The sequence below is a fragment of the Accipiter gentilis genome, chromosome Z, assembly GCF_929443795.1.
Source record: "Accipiter gentilis chromosome Z, bAccGen1.1, whole genome shotgun sequence".
In the NCBI taxonomy this organism is placed as follows: Eukaryota; Metazoa; Chordata; class Aves; order Accipitriformes; family Accipitridae; genus Astur; species Astur gentilis.
The window spans coordinates 86,879,705-86,895,703 of NC_064919.1; the positions used below are offsets into that span (position 1 = coordinate 86,879,705).

The 15,999-nt window shown below is 40.4% G+C and overlaps 1 protein-coding gene across 4 annotated transcripts in view; it reads left to right on the top strand.

The window, feature by feature from the left end:
* Positions 1 to 14,806, top strand: part of SMAD4 (SMAD family member 4) — a 29,270-nt gene extending 14,464 nt beyond the window's left edge. The window contains exons 6-14 of one of the 4 annotated variants that reach the window (XR_007504990.1): positions 1,068 to 1,187; positions 1,319 to 1,429; positions 3,246 to 3,296; positions 5,388 to 5,571; positions 6,543 to 6,711; positions 7,965 to 8,103; positions 9,706 to 9,952; positions 11,839 to 12,431; positions 12,473 to 14,806. Coding sequence is in view for 1 of the 4 variants with exons in the window: in XM_049794270.1 (XP_049650227.1) it covers positions 1,068 to 1,187; positions 1,319 to 1,429; positions 3,246 to 3,296; positions 5,388 to 5,571; positions 6,543 to 6,711; positions 7,965 to 8,103; positions 9,706 to 9,917 (986 nt within the window). In the remaining 3 variants the exon portion in view is untranslated. Of the gene's footprint in view, positions 1 to 1,067; positions 1,188 to 1,318; positions 1,430 to 3,245; positions 3,297 to 5,387; positions 5,572 to 6,542; positions 6,712 to 7,964; positions 8,104 to 9,705 lie in introns of all 4 variants that reach the window. The other 3 variants (XR_007504989.1, XR_007504991.1, XM_049794270.1) reach the window with 3 other exon arrangements.
* The last annotated feature ends 1,193 nt before the right edge of the window (positions 14,807 to 15,999 follow it).

Here is a 15,999-nt window from a genome sequence, read left to right on the forward strand (position 1 = left end):
GGAAGGGTTTCACATACTCTTCATCGCTGTTAATACCAAAGATGTGTGAATATAATGGATTTCATGTTACCAGATTTGAATTATGGTGGCACAGTGTTTTGATAATGTTCTTTAATTTTAGCTGACAACTTTTTTGCTAAAACTAATGGTGGTTTTGCCAAGCTGAGACATGATGTCTGTATTTGTCTCCAGGAGAGAAAAAAGGGTAGGCAGTTTAATTGTATTGCCTTTGCACAGCAGTTTGTAGTCAGTAACTTTTTTTCGTCAGTGCTATAATTGTTGGGAGCCAAGTGGACAGGAAAAAAAGCTCATTTTTAGGTTTTACTTCACGTTTTCAATGTATTAAATTCTGCTAGCCACACCAGTTTGAGAGTGCAAGTGTACTTGTGAAACTGCTGGTCAGTTTAGTGTTAATGGCTGAGCTGAAGCCTTTTAAAATCAAACTCTGTTAACCTGTTCTGAAATATCTGTAGTTTTACTTTAAAGCTTAGACAATTCTTGAAATACTTATTTGGGAGAAAAAATTCCCAGCAACTTTCTCAGGAAGGAGTCCAGTGATGTATGCAGCTCTATTCAAGCACTAATTTTAAAAATAAAATACTGTTCAGTATGTTTTGGAGGAATGTAAATTTAAGCAAGCGTCCTCCTTAGGAACAGTAGTTATAACATGCTGAAAATAAGCAACTTATTGGACCTACTGTTGGCCTGTTTGGATTCATACCAAATCTCCAGCGATGTTATTCAATAAAACCTGTGACATCTCCTCTTCTTTCCTTTCAAACTGAAAAACGAGATGTGAACAAAACAAAGATGCGGTTGATAAACAGAGTTCTCTGCATACTTCTACTCCTAACATATGAAGGGTGTCAGAATCAGCTGATGCAGAGCATCTTGCTTCAAGTTTCTTAAGACACTCTGGCGGGTGGAAAAAAATACTGAAACCAAACTTGTAGGAACTGTGTATTGCAGTGCCCTTAGTTGGGTGTATTTTCCTACCCAGTACTGCTGAGCTCTTCTTAATTAAAATTTTGGAACGTTCATGAATAGGTAGTGTGTTCTTTTACCAGGTCAACCTACCAGTATATTGACAGGTAGCCATAGTGATGGACTCTTACAGATTGCTTCAGGGCCTCAGCCAGGAACTCAGCAGAATGGGTTTACAGCTCAGCCAGCTACTTACCATCACAGTGAGTATATACATATGTGCACTCTTCTTAGTTTTCTAAAACCAGTTTCCAAATGTTCAGGAGAAATAGAGGATTAGAAGTGAGATGCGAAAAAACTCCCTTAAAAACCAACCACTCCTTTCTTTTTCTAGATAGTACTACGACTTGGACTGGAAGTCGGACGGCAGCCTACACACCTACCATACCTCACCACCAGAATGGCCATCTTCAGCATCATCCACCTATGCATCCTGGACATTACTGTAAGTAGTGCAGATTTTCAAATCACTGTTTTCAATTCTGTTGAATGGTGGGGGCTCATTTGTGATTATTCTTTACCCTCAAATCCTTTTTTTTTTCTTTTTCATTATAGCACTACCGTTACTGTGTTTAGTATATTCTGACAGTTAAATGTAAGAGCTTGACGGACTTTTTTCCATTAAAGCAGCAGAGATTAGAAATTCAGATCGTTATACCATCTATATTATAGATGTCTTACTGTACCTAACAAAACCAGCATTTCCTTTCTAAACCTCTATTTTTAAAGCTTTGCAATCTAGTAGTGAATATTTCCTTTGTCGAAAAAGAAGTTGATTCAGAATGTGTTGTTTGGATATTCTTTCTTTCAAAACTTGGAAGTTCCTGGCTGTTTTTATTTTCTAGAAATTCTGAAGTCATGTCTTAATGATGTAACAATCTACACTAAGCTTTGGAAGATGTGTGTCCATGTACACTAGCCTGTTTAAAAGAACTTTGTGAAAGCTCATGCAGTAAAGTACTTGTCAATAAAGTGGTCTTGCTACAACCTGATTCATGAGTACATTTGGCACGCAAATTTGAAAATCTTTTTCATCTACGAAATAGGACCACAACTTCTTGTTTTAAGGTACAGGAGATAGGAAGGAAAAAAAAAAAGTGATCAAACTTCTAGTGTAAGTGTCTAGCACAGTATATGCATCATAAGAGTATAGCGTGCAAACCCCCCTCCCTCAGTTAAAGTTTTTTCTAAATTTCGTGGCAAAAAGTGAACGGTTCTTTATTTCCTGATATAGTACTTAACCAGATCACCTGTTTGTAGCAGTCATTAGTGGAGGGGAGAATATACTGTGAGTTAATGTTAGAATGACTTTTCAGCTTGTTTCTATCAAGTAAATTGTGGTTTAGATACGGTTATGAAGTTTCATTATTTTGTTCTGTTAGGATACCACTTCATTTGTCATCTTATTTGTCAGAAATATGAGTATGTAAAGACTTTACTGGTGCTGTAGATATTGTATAAATGTTTCTCAATGTGTGTATCTTTCCATAATTAATAGTTGTAACTGGCTGGTGATAACCACATAAAGCTTTTCTTGGCTGCTCTTCTCACTTCAGAAAGCCGCATGTTTTGACACCTACCAACATTGTGCCTGTTTTGACATCTTGTTGCAAAAGCTGCTGTTACTTATAATACTATGTTTTAAGTCTTTCCTTCTTGTTCTCTGCTGCCTGTAAGGGACCTAGTTAGTTTATAAAAGTGGAGAGAATAAACTGACCGATACAAAGACTGTATTCAGTATTTTTTCCTTTAGAAAATTACTTCTCTAGGGCTTTTTTCAGTCATCAGGGAGTGTTTCTTATGGTCAAGTCCACAGCATGCTGGGCAACTTGTTCTGTGAGTGATGAAACTAAGAAAGTGTGGTTTCTGACAGATTTATATCACATGCCTCTCTACAATGATTCTCGCCTTGCTCAACTTGGGGCAGATGTGAAGCCTAAGTCCTATTTCTATTACATCTCCGTGCTACATCTGGTTTCTGCTCTCTCCTGGAGCTGGGTCTGGCTTGAGCAGCATGCAGCCTTTCCTCCTGGGATACTAATGGAGCTCTTTACTCAACTTCTGAATTTTTAGGAGACCTCTAAGAGTGTAATTCTTCTGTAGGCATTTTTCTCCCCTGTCAGATTTGGCCAACTGATTCAGAAATTACTGGGATTTATAACATCTGGCATCCTCACAAGTCTTTTTTCATAGGAAAACAAGTTAAGAAAGAAAACCCTATTTTTCCTTGTGTAAAACAAATTGCATGTTTTCTTTTAAAGGGCCAGTTCACAATGAACTTGCATTCCAGCCTCCTATATCAAATCATCCTGGTGAGTAAAATCTAACATGTAGTGCTAATATTGTGGAAGCTAATAACTTTCTGTTTTGAGTCTGATTTTTTTTTTTTTTTTTTTTTTTGGTATCAAGTACTCTGAAATTTGTGAGATAGATATTCAAAAGGGGAGGAAAGGAGGAGAGGAACTATTTTGTGTCTTAGAATGGTGACATAGGCTGCAAACGGAATTTAATTTAGATGCCTAAGCAAAAAATTGCAATCCTCAAACCCACACTGAGCTGGTGCCTACCTTAGAGGTGTCTGAACTCTGAATGTCCTCAATCCTAAACTTTGCGGAGTGCCTGAAGCTGTACTTTTGCCTGCTTTTAGAAACATCATGGACTTTAGGTCATGCCAAAACCCTCTTGGATCTATAGTCTAGAAGTCCACCATCACAGCCAGATACCCTGAAAGATAGGTATTGCCCTCCTTAGCATTTTGGTGCTAAAGTTTCTCTTAGACCTTTGCTTAGAAGCTTGCTCTTTCCAAGAGTCTTCATTAATGGTAGTGGTTCGTGGAACCAAGGAGGTCTTGTCTTGCGGTACAGTTTTGCTCTGTTGCAGGTGCAAGGTGGTATTCCGTTTTTAACAACAGCAGCCAAAGCTGTTGCCTGCACAGGGAGAACTGCGTAGTTGAAAAACCTAAAAGCTCAACTCATTTATTCGTTGGTCAGTGACTAAATCAGTACCAGAAAGTGTTGATAATTGCTGGCTGAACTTAACTGTAGCTGAATTATATTTCATCTTATTTAGTATGTCTCTTTCACCCTATTGATTCACCTATTGATTTCATCCTATTCAGTCCTCAGAGACATGAGTATTTATTTGAAGATAAAACAAATGAAAGGAATTCAGGCACCTTGTTTTATTCTAATAAAACCAGAGCAACAGTTTAGGACAAGTAGGTGTGCTGTTGGGTGCTGCTGTTTGTAATGGATGAGTACCACTTAGGGCACTGGGAGAGTTCTTTTTCCTGTTGGCTTATCAGGCTGCTGTGTTTAGGTCCCATCACGTTGGCTCTTCTGCTTCCCCTATTTTGAGTACACTGTAGCCCTGATTTTCTTTGCCCTCCCCAACAAGCTGCTTAAGTGCTGGCTGTGTTACCGTTTTGTGGAAATGGGCCCTTATAGTCAGCAAAGGTGCCGAGTCCCCAAGATCCCCAGTGACTTCAGCTTATGGCAACTTTAGGTTTTAATGTGTCTGAAGAGAGAAACTCTAACACTTAAAAGCACGCACAACAAACCGTGCAGAAGGCTTGACAAGCCATTTGCTCCCAGGTGGCACACAAGCAGCAGATACACATACACAAAATCACTTTGCTTTGTCAGGTTTCCTCACTTACTTGAGTGGGTTTCAGTAGCATCCTCTGGGGAGTCAGAGTTTCCTTTCCTCACGTGGTAGCTTCTTCCAAGTATCTTCTTTCCTTTGTAGCCAGTTTTTCTTTTAAAAATAGTATGAGTTAAAAGGCACCTCTCTGCTATTAAAACATGCCATTTTGTTCTGCTCCCTTGCTCAATGCTTCCTTGTTTTATCCCATGCCTGATTTTCCTGTGTGCAGACAAGATCAGTATGTGATCTTTGATGTTTCTCCCCCATTGCCCTGCTTTCCAAATCCAGTTTACTTTGCAGTGAGGAAAGAGAAAACTGACTTCACCTAGGAGGTAGTTACTTATCTTAAGCCAGGTCTGTTTGAGAGTTAGTTCCAATCAGCCTAGCCATGAATAGACATGTATGTATTACTACTTTATGCTAAAGGAAGACAAAATCAAGCTATAGTCACAAGGTGCAGGAATGCAGATGGCTTACAAAATCTAGCTGGCATTATAAACTGTGCAAGGACTTGTAAGATCTTAACTACAAAACCCCCTAGCATTGACATGTGCTTAAATAAAAATGACAAGCCCATGTTGGTTCCAGTATATAGTATTTTTCTGTGCTAGCAGACATCTTCGTCTATCTGAACTTGCTTATGTGAATGCGCACTCTGAGTGACAAATACAGTTGCAGAAGGCTTAATTGATTGTCTGAAATGGGTTTATAGGGGGGGTTTTGTGCCTTTCAGTCAGTTAATTGTATGTATTCTTTAGCTCCAGAGTACTGGTGTTCAATCGCATATTTCGAAATGGACGTGCAAGTTGGGGAAACGTTTAAGGTCCCTTCAAGCTGTCCAATTGTTACTGTTGATGGATATGTGGATCCTTCTGGAGGAGACCGTTTTTGCCTGGGCCAGCTTTCCAACGTGCATAGAACAGAAGCCATTGAGAGAGCAAGGTATTCTGCAGATCCCAAAAGCTCCAGCTGTCTGTGGTATTTGATAATATTTTGGTTTGCCTTCAGTGTGTGCCTCCCTTTTGAAATTACAAGTACGGTATGTTTCTTTTAACTGAATTAACTATAGCAGAGTATATCTTTCTAGGCCACTACTGTAATGCATTCAAAATGTGAACTGTGTGACAAAGACCTTCGGTGCTTTGCAATAGCGCATTGCTTTTCATTGCTTTCAAAGGCTGTGCCTTCAAGGATAAAATTAGCAACTCGTGCCATTATGTATGCAAGCTGAATATTAGCTCTCCGCACCACAGAGTGATGTGAGAATAACTGCAATATATAGATTTGTCAAAGGAGCAAAGGAAGGTTGATAGAGAGCTAGCTGGATTTTCATTCATTCTCACCATGCATCTGCTAGGCTTTGATGTGGAAGCATAGAGAACTGAAGCAATCTTGCAACTTTTTTTCCTCTTTGAAATGAAAAGGAAATGATTCCATGTCTTCAGAAATGTCGCATTGTGACAATCAAAATGCTAGATTGCTGTAATGTGGTCCAAATGAACATACAGTTCTGCATTTAAAATGTGGCTTTGTATATGTACTTGAGTGACTTTCTATACTAGCATGCCTGTGGGATTTTATACTTTCAAACAGAACTGAATGCGTTTGGTATCCCAGCTCTGTGTTGTCAGTGAGTATGGTAGTTGGTACTTGAATATCATTGCTTCTATGTTCTCTGTTTCCAATAGATCTTTACATGGTATTACAGATGGTTTCTTACTTAACAGATTTTGTGTAACTATATACTAGCTTATACCCAAGATAATAACTACAATTTCAAGTCTTTGTATGAGTGGAGTGTAAATTAAGGTATCACAGATGACTGTAGAGCTGGAGAATTGTTTATGGTTTTAGTCAAGGTCTCATTTATAGTACGTATAAACAGGTGCATTGGAACTGTTTTTCTTTTTAAGGTTGCACATAGGTAAAGGGGTGCAGTTGGAGTGCAAAGGAGAAGGTGACGTGTGGGTTAGATGCCTCAGCGACCATGCAGTCTTCGTTCAGAGTTACTACCTGGATAGAGAAGCAGGGCGCGCACCAGGGGATGCTGTTCACAAGATTTACCCAAGTGCATACATAAAGGTTGGTTTGATGGTCCTGGATGAAAATAGTGGGGGACAACAGCATGCACTTAGTTCTTGTGGATGTTGGGGAAGCTATGAGACGCTGAAATAAATGTAACTTTGCTTTTGATTTTCCTTTTAAAAAATCCTAAACCTTTCCATTTGACAAGTCACTTAAGATGACTTTTTAAAATTACTCTAAACAGGAAGATATTACTACCTAGATACTACCAAAGAAACTAATTTTGTATTTCACCACAAACAATCTTGATAGCAGTTTTTTGTATTTTTAGACTGACAGTTTTAAATTAACTGCTACTAAAATTCTTAGCATAGGTTATCTGTTTCTTTACTGCCTCTCCAAAACAAGAAAAGTTGGGAAAGTTTGTGTAAATGCAGTAGAAGGTAAAGTGTGTGTTAAAGTGTTATGAACATGAAGTGGTCCAGAGGTCACAGATGGTTGCGTGGAAACATTATTTTCAGGAGATTCTTACTTGGACATGACTCTGCCAGACTTGAAACTTTATTTAGGACAAGTCATACTTCTAAAAAAATCATTCTTGAATGAGAGAAACTGCTTAAATTTGCAGGATTTTTTTTTAAATTTTTTTTTAATCCTCAGTTTTGCAGGCAGATTGTGTAACGAAGGTGAAAGAAGCCCCACTGGCCTCTATGTATGAGCTTTCTGTTATGAGTTCCTGTATATATTAGTGCCAAGCCTGATCACAAAGATGTAAAAGGCCACTGGCCTGAAACCTAGCTGCTGAAACTTCAGGCCTATCAATTATTGGTATTACTTTTAAATAGACTAACCTATTTCAGTAAAGCAGCAAAGGAGAATAAAGCCTGACAAAGTTAAGTAGAACTTGTTGGCTTCCATTTTTATTTATATGCCTATTTTCTGAAAATCCTGGGATTTAACTAAAAAGTCAGTATTTCATCAGCCTGTAACATCATTCAGACTTTGATCCCGCAGTCGCTTTCACACAGGGTACTACTACTTTAGCCTGCTCAGCTCAGCCCAGTTCTGGTATTGCCAGTGGTGGTAATGTCATATGAGAAGAGTCTATAAGAATCAGCTTTAATGGATTATTTCTATTAGAAATTAAACTAGTCAGGGAAGGTTTGCTTTTGCCCAAGTGTATGGGGAGACTGTAGAAGTTGCTTTGCGAGAGCAGAGAGGTCCATGTTATTGGGGGTGGGAGTTGAGGAATTCTTCCCTTCACTGATTTCGCTAAGTCTACATGGTTTGATACCTTTTTTTTTTTTAAGGTGTTTGATTTACGCCAATGTCATCGTCAGATGCAACAGCAGGCTGCCACTGCCCAAGCTGCTGCTGCTGCTCAAGCTGCAGCAGTAGCTGGAAACATCCCTGGACCAGGATCAGTAGGTGGAATAGCCCCAGCCATTAGTAAGTACATTAACTGCTTGGTCCCCTTTTGTCCTTACCTAAAAACTGATAACATGGCTCTCTCTCCCCACCCCAGCAACCCACTGCCCCTGCCACAACACAAATGAACTTGGAATGAGGTAGCAGGGTTGGGGCAGGGTGGGGTTGGGGTGGCATCATGGTAAGTCTGTATTCATTCACTTTGTACTTGCTCCACACACCAGTTTTCGCTCTGTAGTCTTCAGGGAATGTTGGATATGGAAGTGGCTACTTCTTGTACTACAAGAAGTGTTGCAGTACAACAGAACGTGTTATATATGACATCAAATAGCATAACCCTGTTACTTTAAACAGAGATACTTTTGGCTGCTTAGACCTGAGCATGAAAAACGATCTTTGAGATCTAAGCTCTTAAAAATGTCACTCAACGGGGATTACTGGATAACAAGTCCGTGACTAGGTTTAGGGAAACTTAATACTCTTGAGAAGAGGAAGAAGAGAGAGTCAGGGTGCTTTCTCCTCTTTGCTTTCTCCTCTTTGCTTTCTCCTCTTTGCTTTCTCCTCTTTGCTTTCTCCTCTTTGCTTTCTCCTCTTTGCTTTCTCCTCTTTGCTTTCTCCTCTTTGCTTTCTCCTCTTTGCTTTCTCCTCTTTGCTTTCTCCTCTTTGCTTTCTCCTCTTTGCTTTCTCCTCTTTGCTTTCTCCTCTTTGCTTTCTCCTCTTTGCTTTCTCCTCTTTGCTTTCTCCTCTTTGCTTTCTCCTCTTTGCTTTCTCCTCTTTGCTTTCTCCTCTTTGCTTTCTCCTCTTTGCTTTCTCCTCTTTGCTTTCTCCTCTTTGCTTTCTCCTCTTTGCTTTCTCCTCTTTGCTTTCTCCTCTTTGCTTTCTCCTCTTTGCTTTCTCCTCTTTGCTTTCTCCTCTTTGCTTTCTCCTCTTTGCTTTCTCCTCTTATTCTGTGTTAGATTTTTTTTAGTTACTAAAGTCTAGATCCTTGAAATTGTACCTAAGTACTTTTAAAAGTCTAAGTACTTACATGTCTCGGGCTGCTTTATGTGCCATAGTGTTTTCTGGACTCCCTGTATTGCCATGTGCCTTTTTCCAGCTATCCTACAAATTGCTGAAGGCATTTTGGGGAATGTATTTAACTTTTGTCTTAGCCATACTTGCAATTTGAAGTTTGCCAGCTGTATTAATCTTTTTATTTTATTAGATGTAAGTAGTGTAATTTGTTAATCCAGCTTCCTGCAGGTGGTCAGTCTGAGTTCTCATGCTGAAAATGCAGCATTTGGCAAACCTCAAGAATTGGTATTTTTCGACTATTTTCTGAATAAGACTTACATGGATTGTATCACATAAGACACTAGGTTTCATCATGTCTGCTTTATTATAAGGAGTTTTATATTGCAGCACCCTTTCAAGATTGCAGAATGATGAAAAAAGCTTTAATGGGAAGAAATGCAAAATAATTGCTGCATTCATTATAGCAGAGATCTAGAAATGTGGATTGGCCTTGGCTGTGGTGAGAGGGAACTGTGCATGAAGGAAGAGCCAAGGAAACAGGAATGGCTAAACAAACAGATGATAAAAGAACAAGTCTGTGAACACTTACTTGAAACCTTTCCTGTTTAGGTTTGTCAGCTGCTGCTGGAATTGGTGTAGATGACCTTCGCCGCTTATGCATACTCAGGATGAGTTTTGTAAAAGGTTGGGGACCTGATTACCCAAGACAGAGCATCAAAGAGACACCGTGCTGGATTGAAATTCACTTACACCGTGCCCTCCAGCTTCTAGATGAAGTACTTCATACCATGCCTATTGCAGACCCACAACCTTTAGACTGAGATCCCTCTGCTGCACTGCTGTGGGCCATTATATTGTGAGGATGGTGGATTGTAAAATACAATTCTGTTTATAACCTGAAGATATATTTTACTTTTGTTCTGCTTAATCTTCTAAAACCAGGTTTTAAAAATGTGTTTGCCGCCTTGCTCTTAGCAGAAAGAAACTGAACATGCAGAATTTGGATTTCAGTTATTTTCAGAACTTAATTGTCATAATACATGGCTCAGGGCTTAAATTGAAAGGTAAACGCCTTATAGAGACTTTACAGTATTGGGTTTGTTCCCTTCAAAACTTTCCTTCTCTATTATGGCATCTTGGTGATAAGCCTCACAGGAGCCTTTTGTATGCAGAATATATATTATATATATATTTATATCTGAAAATTCCTTCTAATAGTTACAAACATTTACCTTATAGCAACTTTAAAATTCCAACTGATTTGTGATGTTCTTTTTAGGGAACAATAGTTAACAGAAGACTTCTTTATTTTGTTGACTATCTTGTTATGATTTTTCCAGATTAAAACGTAGAAGCTGCCAAAAAGTGAGAGATGAGACATACGTTGTTGGCATTGATTAAAAATAGCAAGGAAAAGAAATGTGGCTTTTCCTTCACTAGTTTTTAAAAAAGATATCTTAGATTTTTATTTATATAGACACGTGAGTTTTAAAACACTAAAGGAAATGGATACTTTCAGTGCTGGCACTCAATTTAAATATAACATGAAATACCCAGTCTGCAAAGTTGCCACTGAAATTGCATAATGAGTACCTAATGGCAGGAACATATTTTCATAACTACTACTGACTTCTATGATTTTATTCAAGTAAAACTTGGCAGGTATTTTAAAAAGTTGCATGACTCTTTTTACTTGCATATACCATTAAATCATGTATAATATTACATCAATATTTAGGATCCAGTTTTTGTATCTGTTCACCATTTCCACTCAGGGCAAGATGGCAAACTTGTTTTTATACCTCTTGGTTATTTTAAGCCCTATGCCATCAATGACCGTATCAATTGGCAATGACTTTGTATAGAGAATTTATAGTAGAAAAAATGCAAATGTATTGACTGTATGACAGATACAATATGTATGCTTTCTCTCTAGTTAATAGTATAAATAAAATTATGAAAACCCTGATTTTTATAAATTTAGTTTGCTTCTATTATGTAATTCTGCACCTTGAAACCATTGATCTTGAGTGATGGATTACTTTCTTTGCAAGACAAACAGCAGCAGCCAACAGTGGTAGGAATTTTTGTTGGTTTAAACTTGCCAGGAAGCAAGGCCAATTTTTCTTACTTTCGCTGCTTCTCAGTAAAAGCACGTCCTGAGGATATCTCTTTTGGCTATTTGATGGGGTATGAAGAGGGAGCAGGAATTCCTTATTTTTCAGCAGGTGCGTAGGGAGTTGGATCTTAGTTAAACAGGCTTAGAAGTACGTCGACTCCAACTTAAGTCCTTCGAGCACTGCCAGTTCGGTCTGCTTGCCATGCTGTACTGAGCCGACCTGGCAGCACAGTTGTAGTGGTTAACACAAGTAGAAGTCTTGGAAGAGATTATTCAGAAGCTTTTTGCCAAGTTTCTTGCATAGTTTCAGGAATCTGTAGAGGGCTGTGACACACAGTGTTTAGGTATTGCTTCCCCCATATGCTGAAATTCTTACAAAAGAAGTCAGCAGTCATTGTTTTGGTCATGGGTGTGGAAGCACAGAGGACAGATGACTTCGGAGTGATGGTCAGAAATGGATGAGTTTTTAGCGTATTTACATTAACAGTGTTGCCTTCTTCAGACTAACTTGTAATGAGATCACTTTCTTTCCTCATATGTGGCAACTTCTTGATGTTTGGAAAAATAGTGTTTGCTTTCAGTTAAAAATCTTTTTCATTTTCCTTTGTCTCCTAATGATCCAGTTTGTCCGAAAAGCAAGCTTCTTCAGATTCTTGAGGAACACTTCGAGTAGAGGATTCTGACTACATCCTCCAAAGAAGCTTATTAACCAGCGGCTCGGTTACACTTCATCCACAACGGAAAACTTGCCTTGGGGGAAGAAATGAAAAGCCTGGCTACACCTTCTTCTTGCCAACCTCCCTTTTGAATTGTCTGCCCTGCTCTTACTGCCAGGTTCGAGGTGCCTCAGCTTTTGGGAAGTATCTAGCTTCTGATGACTGATCGGTATATGGCTACTTCACAGAAAACCCTCTGTTCCAGTTGCTCACCTTTTGATTGTGCCGAACTTTGATAAAGTAGTGAAAGATTGCTTCCGCCTGTTGGTGTTCTTGCCTGTATTACAGTCTGCAAAAAATCAGCTGTTAAGACTAGGGGTTTTTGCAGATGTTTTGCAAGCCTCCTTAAGTCTCCACCTACAGTGAATGATACCTACAGTGTAGTATTTAGATGGCCAAAACCATTCAGAGTAGAACAATGAAATAGTGTCAGATTAGTTTATCAGAACCAAGAAATCACGGGCCCCACATCAGGAGAAACCTGAACATTGTGTGAGGCAGTAAAAATACTGAAATGGCATTTATCTAATCCACCAGGCAGTTACCGGTAAGATGCAATTGTAACTGTTAAAGGGCAAAATGGGAGAATCTTATTCTCAGTTTTTAATATGCCTTTAACTTAATTTTTATACTTTTATGACAAGGCATAAAAGGCAGCGCATAATGGATTGGAAACCCTTCAGCACCAGCAGCACGTTGAATCTTTGACAGGCTTGCATTTATGTCTATTTCTGAGATTCAAAAAAGAGCTACAGCTCCTTGACAGCCGCGATGATCCCCATACGCACCGTAGGCAGGGATGTCAAGAATGCCAGAATCGCATCTCCTCTTCAGCTGTGACTGTCTCAAACTCAGTGAATTCAACAAGTTGGGTTCTTTTTCAGCTAGCAGTCCCTTCCTTGCAGTCCTGTTCCCATCTCTAGTCTGCTTAGTTCTTGCAATGAAGTAATTACCCCTGTGTTTGTCACCCTCAGTTATGTACTCCTCAAAAAAAAAGCGTTGTGCTGGAGTACTCTGTCATATCACTTCATGTCCTGGAGGGCTGGGATTAGCACCGGAAGGTTTAGATGGCTTTAGCCGTGTTACTGTCTTGAAAGCCAGGGCATTTAAAGTTAACAAGGTAGAGATGTAGGAGAGGAAACCTTTTTGCTGGAATGGTTTAAAAATACTTACTTAATTCTAGCAGGAATCCCTTGGAAGGAGCCATAACGGTTAAGCGGTGCTGGTTAGAAAAGGTTGTTCCTGATGTCACTTTTCTGGACTTCATGAGAATGATGTGCTGAGGGACCTGCCCCCCCTCCAGCTGCAATATAAATCACTTCATTAACGGCTCTAGTGTACTGAAGACCTGGGAAGTACTCTGGCTGCTTTATAGAGAGGGACCTACAGTCCAAAGGAGACAAGGGTCTCCTCCAGTCACAAACCAGGTCTGTAGCAGCAGTAGTCATTGAACTTGTGTCCACCTCCTGTGCCTTACCTTTGAGACCATCTTACTTCTTGTGACACTTCTAAAGACGACAGTGTCCTCTCTGCGTAGCTCAGGAACGACTGCCTCAATTCTTTTACTAGGAACCATGAAAAAATTCCTATGCCAGTGTATATAGGGGGGGGCTTCTGCCTCTGAACCCTTCAAATGTTGTTTACGTCTTGATGGTGGTCTTTATTGAGACATCTTTAATCTCTTCTTTGAAGAGTAAGCGCTTTAGAAAGGACTGTCTCCTTGATTTGCATTTTTACTCTGCTACGCAGTGACTGGGATCGCTGGTCACTTCTTTAACCGGTTCAAGACAGCCAGATGGGTCTTCCTCTAAGTGGGATTCAGACTTCATTTAAGAAATCCTCTTTCCTCCCCCTCTTCTCCTGTCAGGCCCCACGCTACTTAACATCTGCTCTATAAAATTACAAGATGCTTAGTTGTCAGGTATTGTTAAGGACACAATTTTTGAGAGGTTACTTTTTGTTTTTAAAGTAAGACTTCAACTTTAAAAGCGATGGCCTTGCCTGGTCCTGCTGGGAATGGGAGTGTTTCCGTGACTGGCGACAGGTTTTTGAGGAGCCTGGCGCTGTTCTTGGGACTGAGGTTTGCAGGTTGCCTGTTGCAGGGCATTTGCATTGTTCATGAGCACTAAGCTGGTTGCTTCTACCCCTGATGCAGCTAGTCAGCACTTTGGTCCCGGACAGGGAAATGAATCCATCGGAAAGCGCTTCTCCACCAGTCAGGTAGGAGCTGGGTGCTAAACCTATCTTTTCCTTATGTCATCCACCTCCAAAATGCTATTTCCAGCTGCGTGTTTATGAAAATGATCTGGGAGGTGCGACGGTGCCGAGTCAAAGCTGCCGCCATACGATGCTGCTGAGGTCCCTAAGAACTGACCTGACTTTTCAGCGTTGTGAAAGTTTCACTTGGTGAGACCTGGTGGAAAGCAGAACTACCGTCGACAAAATCTCAAGAGGTTTTGGCACTGCTGGCTGTTGTTGTGCCTTGTGGGTGATACATCACTCCTAAATTGACAGGGCTCCATTCTTTCAAGCTCACCAAAATCACCTAGCGCTTTCTTGCTCCAGTACCTTTTTCTGTGTCTTTTTGGTGAAGTTTGGTAGCGCTACAAAGTTGTGATTCAGCTGGATTGAGAGCTGTGAAGTACCCATAACCCAAAACTCACTGTGAGAGGGTTTTTTGAGCATGAAAGCCTAGTTAAGCATTTCTTCTTTTAGCCATTGCCTTTTGATAAGCGGTCAACAGAATTCCCAGTAGTTCCTTTGTAGCTTACTGTATGTTTTTCATTAGACCTAGTTTGTGGATAATATACTGTAGTTAACTTTCCTGAAATTCTGTAACAGAGTATGTTTTTGATTAAAAAAGGTAAAGATTCAAGTCTCTGGCTTCCTTATTTCATTCAGTGGACAGCTTTTACCGTTTCTGGTTGGTTATCAAAACTTCTAGCTGCGGTCTTGGAACTGTGTCGGGGCTAGGAGAGCTCTCCGGGACAGGACTGTCTGTCATTTCAGAGGGTCGGTCCTTTTCTCAGAGTCCCACATGTCGGATACTTGGGTGCAACCAGCATCGAACCCGAAGCCAAGTGCAGTCCAGAGCAACTACCAGGTCTCTGCAGCCGTACGTGTTGGTGGGTGATTGCCATCCTGTGTTAAAAAGTGCACAGGAACTCTACTTCATCCACTGCTGCAGTCGCCAGCCTGCAGAACTCTTTGCAGTAAATGAATAAAATACCAACCACCTCCAGTCATGAGATCTAGGAATAAAGCAGGAGACAGGCGATACATTTGTAATGCTCTGGGGCTCTGCTGATCTCAGTAAGTGACTGCAGTCCATGGTTAGAGAATGGAGAAAAAAAAAAAAAAAAAAAGACAAAACCCCCCCTGAACCCCTAAATAACTGTAATGCAAATGGTGACACTTCCCCCCGAAACATCTTCCTGGATATACGTTAACACCAAATACTCAAGTTCTCCCCACAGATTAATTCCTTGTCGCCAAGACTCTCCTGTTCAGTTGCACGGTCCCTCCGTAAGCTCATCTATCACCACCTTAAACCAGTTTTAGCTCCTTACCTCACCAGAAAGCTTTCCGGACTTTCCCTCCTGATGCTGTTAGCAGCCCTTTTGTAACTGCTGCCTGGTCGTGGCCAACGTAAAACCATTGGATCTCACACTGGTGGTATCCTCTAGAGCACTGAGCAGCTGGGTGCTGGCACATGATGCTGCACTTTTAACTCTGACGTGACCACGCGGATAAATCCATACCACAAAGCTATAGCAGGACCGAAAAGTCTTAGCCTGAGCACCAGCTCCTCCTCATCAGTCTTCCTGCGGGTGAAGTGTGGGCTTCCCATTCGTGGCAAAAAGATCACAAATCTGGATTGCCTTTTTTTTTTTTTTTTCATTTTTTTCCTTGGTTTGCCCATACAAACATTGTAGAAAGACGTATTTTTTCTGCCCCCGCTGACGGCATGCACGCCGTACAGGGTGGGGGGAGATGCTGTACAAGGCTGGGGGGGGATGCAGCACTGGGGATAAACTGGAACTCCCAGTTGAGCCCTGGCCCCGTTGC